The sequence below is a fragment of the Triticum urartu genome, chromosome 4A (genome assembly GCF_056163025.1).
Source record: "Triticum urartu cultivar PI428250 chromosome 4A, HENAU_Tu73, whole genome shotgun sequence".
NCBI classification, from domain to species: Eukaryota; Viridiplantae; Streptophyta; class Magnoliopsida; order Poales; family Poaceae; genus Triticum; species Triticum urartu.
Genome location: NC_141876.1, coordinates 8,732,821 through 8,747,886, shown reverse-complemented (window position 1 = coordinate 8,747,886; position 15,066 = coordinate 8,732,821). Strand labels below are relative to the sequence as shown.

Here is a 15,066-nt window from a genome sequence, read left to right as displayed (position 1 = left end):
ATTCAGACTCAACCGCTCGACAATTTGCTCGTATGATAGTGCCCATGTGCTCCTTGAAACCAAGCAATTCAGCAGGGCATGCCTGCACGTATCGTTAGACCCACACAAACAACAAGCACTCGTCGTCGACATGTTTCTATGATGAAGAAGGACACTGTGAGTATTGTGCTAATCTCCACATGAACACCTTGATTTTCGAGGGGCTTTTATATGCCATAAGTCTGTCCATCCTGGACAATCAGCCTCTGAGTTTGATCGGTCGCCCTGCTCATACAGCCATGATTCTCTACTGATCTTGGTTCACTGTATCATCTTGTAAGTGGAATGCACAGTGAACATACCCCTTCTATCCTCACTCCAAGCACAAAATCAGATATTTGTCTCGTGCAAAGAGGGATCTTCAATATAGTCTCGGCATCAATGGGAATAAGTTACGATTAAATAAGTTCATCCCTTGACGACACAGTGTAATCAGTGTGTTCACCGACCCTTGTCGGCGGCTGCGGTATTTGTGAAGTTCTCGGCCTCTTTATATGCTCTCTAGTTATCTAGTTGTCATTCCAAATATCAGGGGATTCTCTGTCTCCTAATCTCCATATCAAACCATGAGTCATTATGTCTTTCCCATGCAAAATAGCCCGCCATATCTGTGATGGGTGTGGTCCCAAGGTTGCATCAGGAAGAAAGTTATTTGGATAGTAGACAACTTTTAAGATTAATGAACTCAGAGAACCGGGATGGTCTAGCAAGCTCCAGGCTTGCCTGGCAAGTAGGGCTAGATTAAAGATCTCAAATAATCGGTCTCATCGTAACATCCCATGAGACCCAGCATGGCTTCCTTCTCCCATGTTTACTTCCCTACCAAAATTGTCGGATTGAAAAGGTGACACTCGCGCAACATCCTCGCGGGAAACGGAAGCACAGAGTTTATCAAAACATCTTTACATGCAGTTGACAGGAGCTTTTCCATCTACCCTCTCAGCTTTTCCGAAACTCTGTCACGTAAGTATTTGAAAGTCATGTTCTTGGACTGCCCCACATCAGTTGGCATACACAATTTCCTGTCATTGAGCGACTCATTTTAGACGTTCAAAGTATGCTTGACATCTTCCTTGAGAGCCTGAGGGCATCCTCTCTATTGCAAAATATAAAGGACTTGTCATGATTTATTCTTCGTCTGGATCCCAACCAATAATTCTCTAGTAGGTTTGATACTTCAACTGCCCCATCATGACTTGACTTAAAAAGCAAGATGTTGTCATCTGCAAAGGGTAGATGGTTCACAGCCAAAGTTGTTGGTGCCACTTAAGCATGATGAAGAAGAACTGGATTTCAGGAGGCATTAAAGGCCCTCTACTGCAATTAAGAAAAGATATGGGGATATTGGATCTCCCTGCCGGATAACTCTGTTGGGTTGTAATTGATCAAGTATCTCACGATTAAAAAGAACCGAGAAAGATACCGTCTGAACCATGCCCATAACTATTTGTACCCATGTAGGAGAAAAACCCAATTTCAACATCGTGGCTTTAGAATAGTCCCACTCCAACCTATCATATGCATTCCTCATATCGAGCTTCAAAGCATAGTAGCTACTAAATTTTTCCCTCGCTGCATTTCATGAAATGTAAGAACTCATATGCACTAATAATATTATCCGTGATCATTCTTCCAAGGACAAAAGTTGATTGCTCCTCAGATATGATATCAGGTAAAATTTGCTTCAATCTATTTGCAATAACCTTGGAAGCTATCTTGTATAAAACATTGCACAACTGATAGGCCTAAATTTTGTTAAGAGAGTTGGGTTTGTTACCTTTGGAATCAAAACCAAAATTGTATCATTATGCATTCAGGACTATCTTCCCCTCTCACGATTGTCAAAACCGCCTCTATTACTTCTTTACCACAAATATCCCAATGACACTGATAAAAATGGGCAGGGAACCCATCAGAGCATGGAGTGTTCATTGGGAACATTTGAAATTGTGGCACCCTGGCTCAGAGTAACCGGTTTACCTTGCATTGCTAGCCCAGAGATCAAGTCTTCTGGCAACACATAACAACTTGGTACATACATAACCGCTTTAGTGATCTCTTGCGGATAGATAGGTTTGATGATTACATAAGAAAGCGAGGCCAAGCGGCACACACGGTGCGACTCCACTATGTACATTATCTATTAAACATCTCAAGGGCCTTGATGCTAGAGGATACAACTACTCAGTAGCGAAACAATGAGGTAGCAGAACTCCATGCCACAAGGACACTGCTAGGACACAGCCTAGATCGTGAAGTACCGATCAACCTCAACTCCTTGCATGGTTTCTCCTGCATCTGGCATGACACACCAGGTGGGTACTTTGAATGTAGTCGCAAGCTCACAGCAAAAATGACAAACAATAACATGGAATGAACAAAAAATTAAACATGATCATTAACATGATGTTACCAGCCGCAGTGTGCAAGTGGAATACCGTCATGGTCCCTTGGACCAACTTACCCATCTCAAGGGTTACCTCGTAACCACCATTGGTAGCAACCATACCATCGTGATCAACACACGATCACCTCAAGATCAACTGACTTCTTCATGTGCAAGCTCGCGGTTCATAAGTGTGCAAGTTAATTATTTATGTTGACCCATAGTGTGACCTACTACAAACTGTGTCCATAACCGAGGACATGGCTATCGATAGATTATACACTCTACAGAGGTTAGTACACTGTACCCACACTATGGAACTCATGGCCTCATGCTCCCATTCGGGTGGACTAACGACGTTCCAACAAAACCAATCTATTATATACACTCTCCCGGCCACTCCGAAAAACTCCTATCTGGGCTATGCCATGGGTCACTCCTATGTCAACTCGTGAGTCCGCCACCATTGTGGCCGCCACCGTCGTGGCCAAACAAACTTTATCGTCCCAAACGAGGACCTCGGTACCATAAAACTTGGGCTCACAAGGTTATTGACGCCTACCAGGCTAGGGTAGCACGTGCACATAACATTAGAGGCACCGGCAAGAGGCATGACAATAGAGCGAATTAGAACATCCTCATCCAGGAAATTGTGGTTGCACTAGTGAGCTCGATTCGGTGGCACTATGACTCTATTAATAGCTTTGATTATAGTCAAGTTTAACTTGAATGAAAATGATTCGAGCCATACAATGCAATAGGGTGCATGATAGTGAGCTAAATGGTGGATGAATCCTAACTTAACCATATAACATTTACTCTACTGTCTACAACATACATATGACATGGAAATGAGCATAATGTAACAAGTAGCATGCAGGTAATAGTTTAAATTCATAAGGCATATAAGTAATCTATATTCAATTGGAACCAAATCCATTGCAATGCCATCTTGCAAATGAATGTTGTGGCTTTCCTTAGTTCAGAGGAGTGCCACGATACTCCTGGTCTTCTCCCACACAATTAGTTTCTTCTAAAAATAAATTTAATAACAAAAAGAAAATGTCACATAAAGCTTTTTCTAATACCATAAATTCTAGACAGCAAGGGATAATCTCAAATTGCACCAACAGAAACTTCAGCTCATGACGAAACTATAGCAAAAAGTTCAACTCATTTTGACTTTTAGTTTAGAAATCATAGCTAGTCAAAGTTTGGGTCAAAATCTAATTTTAAATTGAATTAACAGAAATTCCAGGGAGGGCCACATCGAAGGCGTATTTTGCTAGGGCGCCTCCATAGAAAATGATCCGGGGGGAAGAGAGAAGCTTACAAGTATGGTCCCCGTGTTAGGTTTAGGAGACAGAGGGAGAGAGAGAGAGAGAGAGAGATAGATAGAGTAGAGGTGGGCGGCTATTGCCAATGATCCTCCAATGAGGAGACCATGGTGGCAGTCGGCGATAGTCGTGATGGGTTCAGAACAGCGTGGGGAGCACGCACGTGCCCCTTGCTTGGTCGGAGGTGGACGAACGGCGAGGCTGGCTTCCTCTCCAGAGAAGATGGGCAATCGAGCTCGTCGAAGTCGGTGTTCCCGATATTGTTCCGACGGATCAACTGCACCGTCATGCTCTAGAGATCAACAGGAGCTTGCCTGAAGAAGTCTTGGAAGCAGAGGAGGGCAGGAGCGAGAGAATGGTCTAGGGGGATCCGCAGGCAACTCCAATGATGATCGAAGATAGGAGGCCCTCCTAGCCTTGCCCCGCTCGTCGGTGGCCAATTTGTGGCCAGTGGAGGAGTGGTGGATGGTTTGACCAGCTAGGGAGGGGTCTATTTATAAGAGAGAGGGAGATGCCGAGCACCGGGCACCGCCGTGAGGAAGCTAGCGGAGCTCTGGCGAGGCGTGTAGCTCGGGCACGGGTGGTGAAGTGACTAGAGTGGCACGGGGAGATGTAGATGCACTAGGGCAAAGCTAGGGCGCATGATGTGGGTCAAGCGACGCACTACCGCACACTATTCCCGCACGGGCACGTCGTGTCCACGTCCGGCGAGCCTCTTGCTGATGTCGGGAAGGACTTGGAGCTGGCCAGGTGGAAGAAGGAGAGCAAGTGAGGCGGCGTGGGCAAGCTGTAGTGTCGCAAGGGCGGCGTTTGGGTGACGGCTGAGGGTCCCGGTGTCCAGAGCGCGCGCATTGCATGTCGAACAACTGCATCCCGCATGGTCACTGCATGAAGTGGCACACGCAGGACTTTAGGCCAACAGGCCAAAAACCAGCGTGTCACAGAGAAAGAATGCATTTTTGAGTTCCTCGAGTGTGTAAGGGGAAACTAGCATATCATTCATCTCAGTTGTGACCTTGCTTAGGACATTTTTTTAGTATTGTATCCATATAACTTACACCCTCAGATGTATACAGAGATTTGTAGAATTCATGGACCATGTTTTTCAACTCCTTGGATCCTCCGCCGTTACACCAAGAGAATTTTGCAAAGCTTTGGTCATATTTTTCTTCCTCGAGATGCTACCCTGAAGATGGAAAAAGCTTCAAGTTTTTGTCTCCCGAGGCCAACCACTCAGGTCTTGCTCGTTGTCGCCACATCACCTCCTCACGATGGTACATCTCTACTAATTTTTCATTGATTTTTAGGTTGGCGTGAGTGGGAACCGTCATGTTTGGATCAGACCAAAGCTTTTCTGATTCTCCCTTTGTTTTGATCTCCTTGCATACACTACCAAATGTATCATTGTTCCAGCGCAAGAGAGGCCTGCCAACTTCGTACTCAACTCATTTGTTCCCAAGGTGGTACCCGATGCAGCCATGTTGTGTTAATCACATCACCCCATTGCTCATGTCCTTCCCTCATAACCTTGTAAAAAAGGTCTTGGCCCTTGTGTTTGTTGGGAAATGTAGTAGAAAACAAAAAAAGTGCATCTACGCACACCCAAGATCAATATGAAGATTCATTACGGGTTGAGGTCATGATTGTTGCCGTCACCGCGTTGCAGCAGAAGAATAACGTGTCAGTTTAGATCATACTTGGAGTCCCTTGAACCTTCGAGGAACGATCCCGCAAACCGCTGACGAACAGTCCCTCGAATTGAAGACTGAAAGCACAATCTCTCTACTTGGTTGCAAGCGTGCAGCCTTCATGACCTGGCAGCGCTTCGCCGTTTACTCTTGTCTACTTACATTGAGCTAAAGAAACTCTAATTGTGTTAAATCTAGCAACAAGAGTAAGAAAGATTCTTCTTCTAGTAGTAACAATAATCATGCTAAACCCAATGTTGTTGCTTCTAGTAGTTCTCTTGAGTCCACTAATGATCCTCTTAGCCAGGTTACAATTGAGCAAGAAAATAGCTAATTGAAGGGAATTATAGAGAAAGGTGTTTACAAGAGCCTTGCCGGAAGTAAGGAATTTGAGGAAATTGTATGCAAGAAAGGAAGACGCCGGAAGAATCAAGGAATTGGTTTTGAACGAAGGTTTAATGCCAGTGGAGTTGAGTGGGAAGAAGATCAATACCCCAAGACGAAGTTTGTTCCTCAACAAAAGAAGTATGATCCTACTTCTTTCCAAGGAACACAAGCTCAAGATGATCTTCCACCACAAGACCACAAGCTTCAAGAGGAGATTGATGCATTTGAAGAATCTCCCAAAGCCTTGGTCAAGTGGGTTCCCAAGACTACATTAAGTTCAACTTCATCGAGTACGACTACAGCTCCAGGGATTCCCATCAAGATAATGGGAACCATCCTGTTTGGATCAGACCAAAGCTTTTCTGATTCTCGCTTTGTTTTGATCTCCTTGCATACACTGCCAAATGTATCATTGTTCCAGCGCAAGAGAGGGTTGCCAACTTCGTACTCAACTTGTTTGTTCCGAAGGTGGTACCCGATGCAGCCATGTCGTGTTAATCATATCACCCCATTGCTCATGTCCTTCCCTCATAACCTTGTAACAAAAGGTCTTGGCCCTTGTGTTTGTTGGGAAACATAGTAGAAAACAAAAAAAAATGCCCCTACGCACACCCAAGATCAATATGAAGATGCATTACGGGTTGAGATCATGATCGTTACCGTCACCGAGTTGCAACAGAAGAAGAACGTGTTAGTTTAGATCATACTTGGAGTCCCTTGAACCATCGAGGAACGATCCTGCAAACCGCCGATGAACAGTCCCTCGAATTGAAGACTGAAAGCACAGCCTCTCTACATGGTTGCCAGCGTGCAGCCTTCATGACCTGGCAGCGCTTCGTCGTCCAAAGCTAATCGTCACCAAAGAATTAGAGGAAGGAGATTAGAATCACACTGGGATTCTACTTATGAGGATTAGAGGATCTAGGTCTAGCTCTAATTAGATCAACTAGGATCAAGTAGAACTAGAACTAAAGGGAACTAGATGAGGCTCCAAACTTGTATATGTCCATAGAGCAAAAAAACTTGGTATATATAGGTTGGAGGCGAGGGAGAGGGCAGCCAAGGAGGGAAAGTCTCTCCTTGGGGCGCTAGCCTTAGGAGGCGGAGTTGGACTCCTCCCCCACTCCAATTCACCCCCCCCCCCCACACACACACACACAAGGAAGGGTCGCCACTTCCTATTGGGCCAAGTTGGCCCGATGCTCCTTCCCCAGTTTCGCCTTTGAAGGACCGTTGGTATTTAATTTATTATAAAATCCTTGTAATAAATATTAGACCCTTTTATATATTATTTAACAGCCCCGAAAACATTTACACCTATATATTATTTATCGGTAATACCCGATATTAGCCGATACTCTCCAAAACCTTTTCAGTGACTCCGAAACGCTTATGGATATTTATGAAATAATTCCACAAATATATTATCATCATTCATGTCCTGCTAACACTCAGCAGATCGTAATTGCCTTAAGCTTGGGATCCTGTAGGTTCGGTAACTCATAGACATGAACGAAACCCCTTCGCTCAATGACCGATAGCGGAAACGTGAACGTCCATATCAATCCCTATGAGCACACGAATGATATTCAAGTGAATATTTGGTTATCATGTGATGTTCCCTTTGCTTCGCAATATTTCACAAAACCCTGATACATCGATGTCCTCCTAAGTCATCAGATGCTCACGATGTCGTTATCCTCGTAACCGGTTTTGTTCTTCTTTCTCGTTGTCGTGTTCTGGCATCCCCGTGACATAGTCACATGTGTCGTGCCAGACGATGATTGATACCATTACTCCAAGAGGGCCCTAAGAATATCTCTCCATTTTCATAGGAGCCAATCCCACTCTCGGGCTATCTAGTCCCTTATCAAACTTTCTGATGAACCTGTAAGTTGTCATTATGATCACCATGTTACAGGTGATGTTTGAGCAACCCCAAAGTCCACCGTACGGTAAGAAGTGATTATGATACTCTCATGGTCTAAGGAGAAAAATCACACGTTAACACTATGTGTTGTTACAATTGATTACAGACGATATAAACTCAATTCTTTACACACAAATTTTGGTCGATTCAATATGATCATTCTTCTAACCTCATACTCTGAATGTTGTTTTCGGACTATCGTTACACTTAGCGATCTCCTAAGATCTGGAAAACATGATCACCAACAACACTTGAGCCAGTCTAAGAGGCAAGATTAGGAATCTATTCTTTACCGTTTATCATTCCACACGTGCATATGTGTTTTCCACTAAGTCGCCTATTCCAGGATCATAGCAGTTATAGCGTGAAATATAAACTCTTAATTATGAAAATGAAATTATAATAATACAATATTATTGTCTCTAGGGCATATTCCCAATAGTGTTATGTTGTTGCTGCCGATACAAAGTCCACCAATATCGCGTCATGATATGAAGTCACGACTGTCAAGTGAGTTTAATCAGCAAGTGAAACCTTTGCTGCCAGTCCACAGAAACCAGCACTCGGTCTAGGCGCACCATTGTGAAAGTACCACATGTAACCTTCATCTCAAAGGCCGGGCCTGAGTAACCCAAATCTAGTAGCATGCAGACATCAACCTTATCTTGAAAAGCTTGGATCTGCACACTGCTACGTTGTCCAACTCCTTTGTGCTCATCCAGATGTAGAACTTCATTGAAATCACCCAGGCGAAGCCATGAGAGATTGCTGGAAGTACTAATGTTTTTAATAGTATCCCATGTTTGGTGCCTCAAGTGGGTATGAGCTTCACCGTACACTATTGTAACTCTCCAAGGAACAAGGCTTGGTTCAAGAACGGAGCACTCAACATGATACACAGAGTAACCTAGAATATCTATTTTTATTTCATTATTCCAGAAAATGCCAATACCGCCACTGCTTCCCTGGCTATCAATCGCATATCCATTATCATACCCTAATGTTCCTGCTAAAGATTCTACCCTCGAGACTCTTGTTGGGTTTCTACTATGTAGAGGATGGCGGGGGGAAATTTCCTTGTGAAATCACAAAGCTCACTGACTGTCGTGGCTCTGCCCGCACCGCAACAATTCCAGCAGAAGACACACATTGGACATGGCATCACTCCTCTAGTGAGCCTAACAATTTTTCCATTGGGTTTTTTGTGTTGCCAGCGTTCTTATGCAACGCGTTCTTATCTGCTGCAATCACTTGTCCTTGACATGTTTTGTTCCTGCCAAGACGAGGGGCTCGATGGGATTTGAGGGGAAGGTAGCGCCGGTGTTTTGCCTTGGGCCGACATAGCTGTTATGGCTAACTCAGCTGCCACTGGATCAACTGTCGCTGCGAGCTCTGAAGCTTGGTTTTTGTTCAGTTCGGCCTTGTGCACATAGGCATCAGGGTGCTCATACTATGATTCCCCGCTAGCTTCCTCCTAGGTGTGCCCTGGTCCATGACCGGTCCTGCCACAATGGCCACGGCCTCGCCCTCTCCCTCCTCCAAGTCCTCTTCCCGCTCCCTTTAACCAGCTAGCTCGCAAATTTTTGAAAACTAGGGCTAACGGTGGATGCACTCCATCCCGACATTCCTTGTACATGTGGCGCAAATAACAACAAACCACGAATGACTCTAGTAGCCGCTCATATGCGACTGTGAAGACCATATGTTCATACACATTTAACATTTTTCAAATGCTTGAGTTAGATTTTTTCAAATACTTGTTCAACATTTTTTTTCAGATACTTGTTCATCATCTTTTGAACATATGGTCAACATTTCTTCCATACTCCCGCCGTCCGGTGAAAGGTCTACATATAAAAAATTTAGGACAAATAAATGAGTGGAGTAAAAAATGCATTGGGAAGAGGAAAGTCACCATCTCTTTTTTTTAATTACCAAAACCCCAATGAGCTAAGTGTAGAATGTTATTGGTCTTGATTACTGTGTGATGACAGAGAAGCATTTTTTTCTACTTTCATGTGCATTGGGAGGATAGAAGTACACTCTTTTGTGGACAAAATTTAAAGCCAAACGTACACCCTTCACCGGACGGAGGGACTACACAGTTAACATTTTCCATATGCTTGTTTAACATTTATTAAATACATGTTCAACATTTTTTCAAATACTTGATTAAAATTTGTATACATATTATAAAAATTTATCATTTTTTTCATACATGGTCAATATTTTCCTATACACATTTAACATTTTCAAATGCATAACTATTTTTAGAAAAAACTTTATGTAGAGTATATTTTTGTCATATATATCTTTAGAGTATTTTGAGGCGTAAATGAAAGTAGAAATCGAAAAAGGAACAGCAGATCATTAATACCAGGAATATTCCGAAAACGACAACAATTTATCCTCATCATTGATATTAATCGGGACACCGGTAACTCCGTTACACTAAACGCAACTAAACTCGATTCTTCTAATTACGCCTATGGGGCAGTGCAACCGACAAATAAGAATCATTCGCCCGGTATAATAAACAGATCTGAATCGCACGACATTGACGCAGCGGACAAACAAACATAGAGTTAAAAATAAGCGGGTGGAAGAAAGAGAAAGGGTTTATGATGGTCATCACCTGGAGGTGCACCGCATGAGCTGCTGCGTCAGGGCTATCACCTCGTCAAAGTCCACTTCGGGCTCCTCCATGCGATTTCCAGAGCAGATAATTAATATGAGTTAGTACCGAGACAGAGAGCAGAGGGAGAGATGATAGAGGGCGTGGGGGCGGACATCAGGATGTCGATGCCGTCGATGATCTTGGAGGCGTCGTAGATGAAGAGGCGGGAGACCTCGATGGCGGTGCCCACGTCCCACAGCTCCTCGAATGTGTCCTCGTCCGCGACACCCTGGATCGACGTCGACCACGGCAAGGCAAACTCATAGGCCAAGTCAGTCCAAATTCCACAACCACACGACTAGAGGGGAGGGGAGGGGCCTCACCTCGGTGTACATGCCCGCGATATGGGCGTTAAGCTGGGCCCTATGGTATGATGTTCCAGCGATCATCGTTGGAGCTGAAATTGGCGACTTAATTAGCCTAAACTTTTCATACCAATGCAAATACAGCTAAGCCCAGAGATGCTCTTCACGCTGTCTCGTGAACCGACAGCTTTGTGATCCCGGGATGTGACCTCGCAGACCATCCCTTCTGTTTTGCCCACCTCCGGCTACTGCTCGTGGTGCCGTCATACTCTTATAAGAAGGCCACGCTGAAATTTCAGACCGAAAAGACCTGTTTAACATGCCCAAATATGGTGATTGGCTACACTCTGGTACAACAACCAACAACAAGACTTGCTTGTAGAGAAAAACAAACAGAACATACAACAAAACAAAGTCACTAGAGGACAAACCAGCCAGGTATAGGTTTTATAAACAGCCCATAGGAAGGGCGGCAACACATCCACGACACACTAGAATATGGACTTCACACTGACATCAACACACGACAACAGTTTCCGTTCACAGGGTTACGAGCCCAAAGTTCCGACACGAGAATATTCATCTAAGTTTTACGCGCACCCTTTGAAAACCGCTACATCTTCGGAGACACATGGAACGCATAATGCAAGGGATTGCATGGGGCCACGCTCTTCCCCCTTCACTTGCCGCTACTTAGGAGTTAGGACCGCATGCCGCGATCTGCTCTTCGAGCTGCATCAAAAGATGAATAATAGGTCAATGATTAAGATAAGTCTATGGCACATAATGATGCTCAAGTCACGTGGTTTCACTAATCAGCCTTGTTACAAGTTAGCTAGTTTCTTATTTGGGCATTTGGCGAAGCTTAATTTAAGCTGGGAAACAAAGAATTTCTACCACTTTTTTTAGCTACCATGTGCATCTACCAAGCATGATGACAAAATTACCACATAATCATTTAATGCCTAAATGAGACTTTTCGGTACCTCAAACTAAGTGATCCAAATCTAAATGTCAAAAGAATTAGATTAAGGATTAAAGATTGTTCCCTTTTCTCTATCTTAATATGACCAATCTATGAGTTATGAAACTAGTGGGAATTTGGTATCACAATCCAACATTAGGCACATAAGGTGCTACCTGCATCATGATCTCCAACTCATGTCGCACAATATAGAACTCGTTCCTAACAAGAGCCAATGACACGAGACACCTGAAATAATGCAAAAATACCACATCGTCAAATTCTGAAGAGGTTAACAGAACTGAGATGAAATGGTTCAAAAATTGTAACCCTATACTTCAAAAGAAAAAAATCTCTAGCCATATATGAATTTAGTTGTGCGATAAACAGAAGTCTAGAGCCAATAAATTACAAGAGAACCATCAAAATGTAGCATATTCAGATAATGAACCGAGTAATATCAACAACGTGATTGCAGATGAAGTGAAAAAGCAAATCACGTTACTTCTTAACAACGTTAGATTGGTATGAGCTGAAAATAACGACAGAAAAGACAACATGAGCTGGCAGGTTTACATGGAGACAGTAAAAAACAATGTTGTGAATAATTATTGTGTAACAATATTTAATAAGCTGTTGAGTTCTGACCCATGTTTGTATTGTATGGCATAGAAATTGCCGAAGTGCATGCAGGCGAGGTTCACTTGCTGTGCACCAACACTGAAACATGCAAAAAAAATTGCAGATCAGGAAATTAGGAACTTATCAGACTTATTTTAAACTGAGACGTCAACTCAATAATATTCCCGAGGAGCCATTTCCTATCATGATTGTCAACTCCATGAATCGTTTGATGAACCAGAAAAAAACACCATTGCCGTTATGTGCAATAGCAGATCAGTAGTACCAGAAATATTCGGAAAACGACAAAGTTTTTCTTGACGAACCATGAAATTGTCATGAATACTGACAATTCCGCTACACGAGACACAACTACAATCAGGTCTTCTAATTTTGGATATACGACACCCGAATCACGTCCATGACGTACACACCCTGCGCCTGACAAATCTGAATAGAAACAACACCGTTCCAATGGAGAAACGGAAAAAATGGTCATTGGTGTTATGTAGAATTGCAGATCATTAATACCAGCCATGCTTATAAAACAACAATTTTTTTCATGCTCGGACTAGAATAATGGCACTGCCCGAAGAACAGACACGATAGTAGAACAAACGTTTGCAAAACGACAAAAATTCCCCTCGCCAAGCTATACGATTTGATTGAAATTGGGAAGAATACCAAAAAAATTCGTTACACGATATATGACTAAACTCAGCTCTTCAACCTATGGCTATACGGCGCCTGTAGAACGACACGAACCTCAATTGTGCGGCCGTGTCGTGAGGTACGCACCCCGTGCCGACACATCCAAATAAAGAAAACCACCGATGCCGTGGACAAACTAGAAAAAACATAATTAGAGATACATAGAATAGCAGATCATTAATACCAGAAAAACCACCATTAGTAATACACAGAATACCAGATCATTAATACCAGGAATATTCCGAAAATGACAACAATTTATCCTCATCATTGATATTAATCGGGATACCGGAAACTCCGCTACACTAAACGCAACTAAACTTGATTCTTCTAATTACGCCTATGGGGCAGTGCAACCGACAAATAAGAATCATTCGCCCAGTATAATAAACAGATCTGAATCGCACGACATTAACGCAGCGGGCAAACAAACATATATAAAGTTAAAAATAAGCAGGTGGAAGAGAGAGAAAGGGTTTATGATGGTTATCACCTGGAGGTGCACCGCATGAGCTGCTGCGTCAGGGCTTCCACCTCGTCAAAGTCCACTTCGGGCTCCTCCCTGCGATTTCCAGAGCAGATAATTAAGATGAGTCAGTACCGAGACAGAGAGCAGAGGGAGAGATGATAGATGGCGTGAGGGCGGACATCAGGATGTCGATGTCGTCAATGATCTCGGAGGCGTCGTAGATGAAGAGGCGGGAGACCTCGATGGCGGTGCCCTCGTCCCGCAGCTCCTCGAGCGTGTCCTCATCCACGACACCCTGGATTGACGTCGGCCACGGCAAGGCAAACTCATAGGCCAAGTCAGGCCAAATTCCACAACCACACGACTTGAGGGGAGGGGAGGGGGCTCACCTCGGTGTACACGCCGGCGATATGACCGTTGAGCTGCGCCCTCAGTGCTGCGGCTGCCATGGCAAGGCGAGGAGAGGTCCGGCGGTCCGGGGACTGAGCGGTGGACACGGGGGGAATTCGGCTGGGATGCGGAGTGAACGAGGACGGGATCGAGGAGGAGCGGAGGTTGTATAGCTGGGCTCACGACTCACGAGGGTCTCTCACGTAGGCGTTTGGCAGCGAGTGCTCTACTAGCTGTACTGCGTCGTCGGCCGGGAGCCATTAGTTAGCTTGGAAACGGCCCGCGTGCGTATTGCGTTATGCATGCATGCATGGAGCCACCGGTTGTGTGTCCACGTGTTCAACTTTAATCTCTTTTCCTTTCAAAAAAAAACTTTAATCCCTCACAATGTTTATAGGGATGAATAGAAGACCACCCACTCTCCTCTGTCTCACTTAAGTGAATTGGTTTCAAGAACATTCCATCACTTTTTATGACTTTCACAGTTTCACTTTCAACGTACCCGATTCACCACCTACATGCCCTTTACGCCCAATCATTCCAAAGAGTACTTGCCCCCCACCCCTTGTCTTAGCGTTGCTGCGGGCACGGAATTAGCCGGGGCTTCTTCACTCATGATTGCGCACTCAACGTAAGAGCTTTACAAGGAGCATTGACCTTCTTCACTCACGCGATATTACTGGATCAGGCTTTCGCCCATTGTCCAAGATTCCCCTCTGCTATCCCCCATGGGAGTCTGGGTCATGTCTCAGTCCCAGTGTGGCTAATCATTCAAAAAGACCAGCTAAGCATCATTAGCTTGGCTAGCCTACCTAACCAACAAACTAATACTACGCAGGCTCATCGAACAGCGCTTTGAACTTTTTTCAGGATTCGGCCCAAACTATTCGGCAGATTCCCACGCATTACGCATCCGTTCGTCACTTTGTTCTCAACTACTCCGATTAATTCCAGCAAACGGAGGCCGTTAGGTCAAAGCCGTAGCGCACGCCCTGTAGTTTTGAAGCAAGGTGACACAACTTTAGCTATGGGGTGACCTAACCAAACATGGCGGTCAGCCCCTAGAGATAAAGCATGCTTCACGAGTTTATGAGCTTCAACATTCAAGCTCCTAAATTCATGGCTAATGATACAATTAGTACAAGGAGCCTTCCGATCTATG

At 44.2% G+C, this 15,066-nt stretch overlaps 1 protein-coding gene across 1 annotated transcript; it reads right to left on the bottom strand.

Annotated features, from left to right (window-relative positions):
- Positions 1-11,149: 11,149 nt before the first annotated feature.
- Positions 11,150-14,058, bottom strand: LOC147974350 (histidine-containing phosphotransfer protein 2-like). Its single transcript, XM_087519451.1, has 6 exons — positions 13,904-14,058; positions 13,694-13,809; positions 13,539-13,607; positions 12,362-12,433; positions 11,890-11,962; positions 11,150-11,481 (listed from the first exon to the last, which is right to left on the bottom strand). The coding sequence occupies exons 1-6, from the start codon at positions 13,961-13,963 to the stop codon at positions 11,443-11,445; spliced, it is 429 nt and encodes a 142-aa protein (XP_087375577.1). The 5' UTR covers positions 13,964-14,058; the 3' UTR covers positions 11,150-11,442.
- Between the last annotated feature and the right edge of the window lie 1,008 nt (positions 14,059-15,066).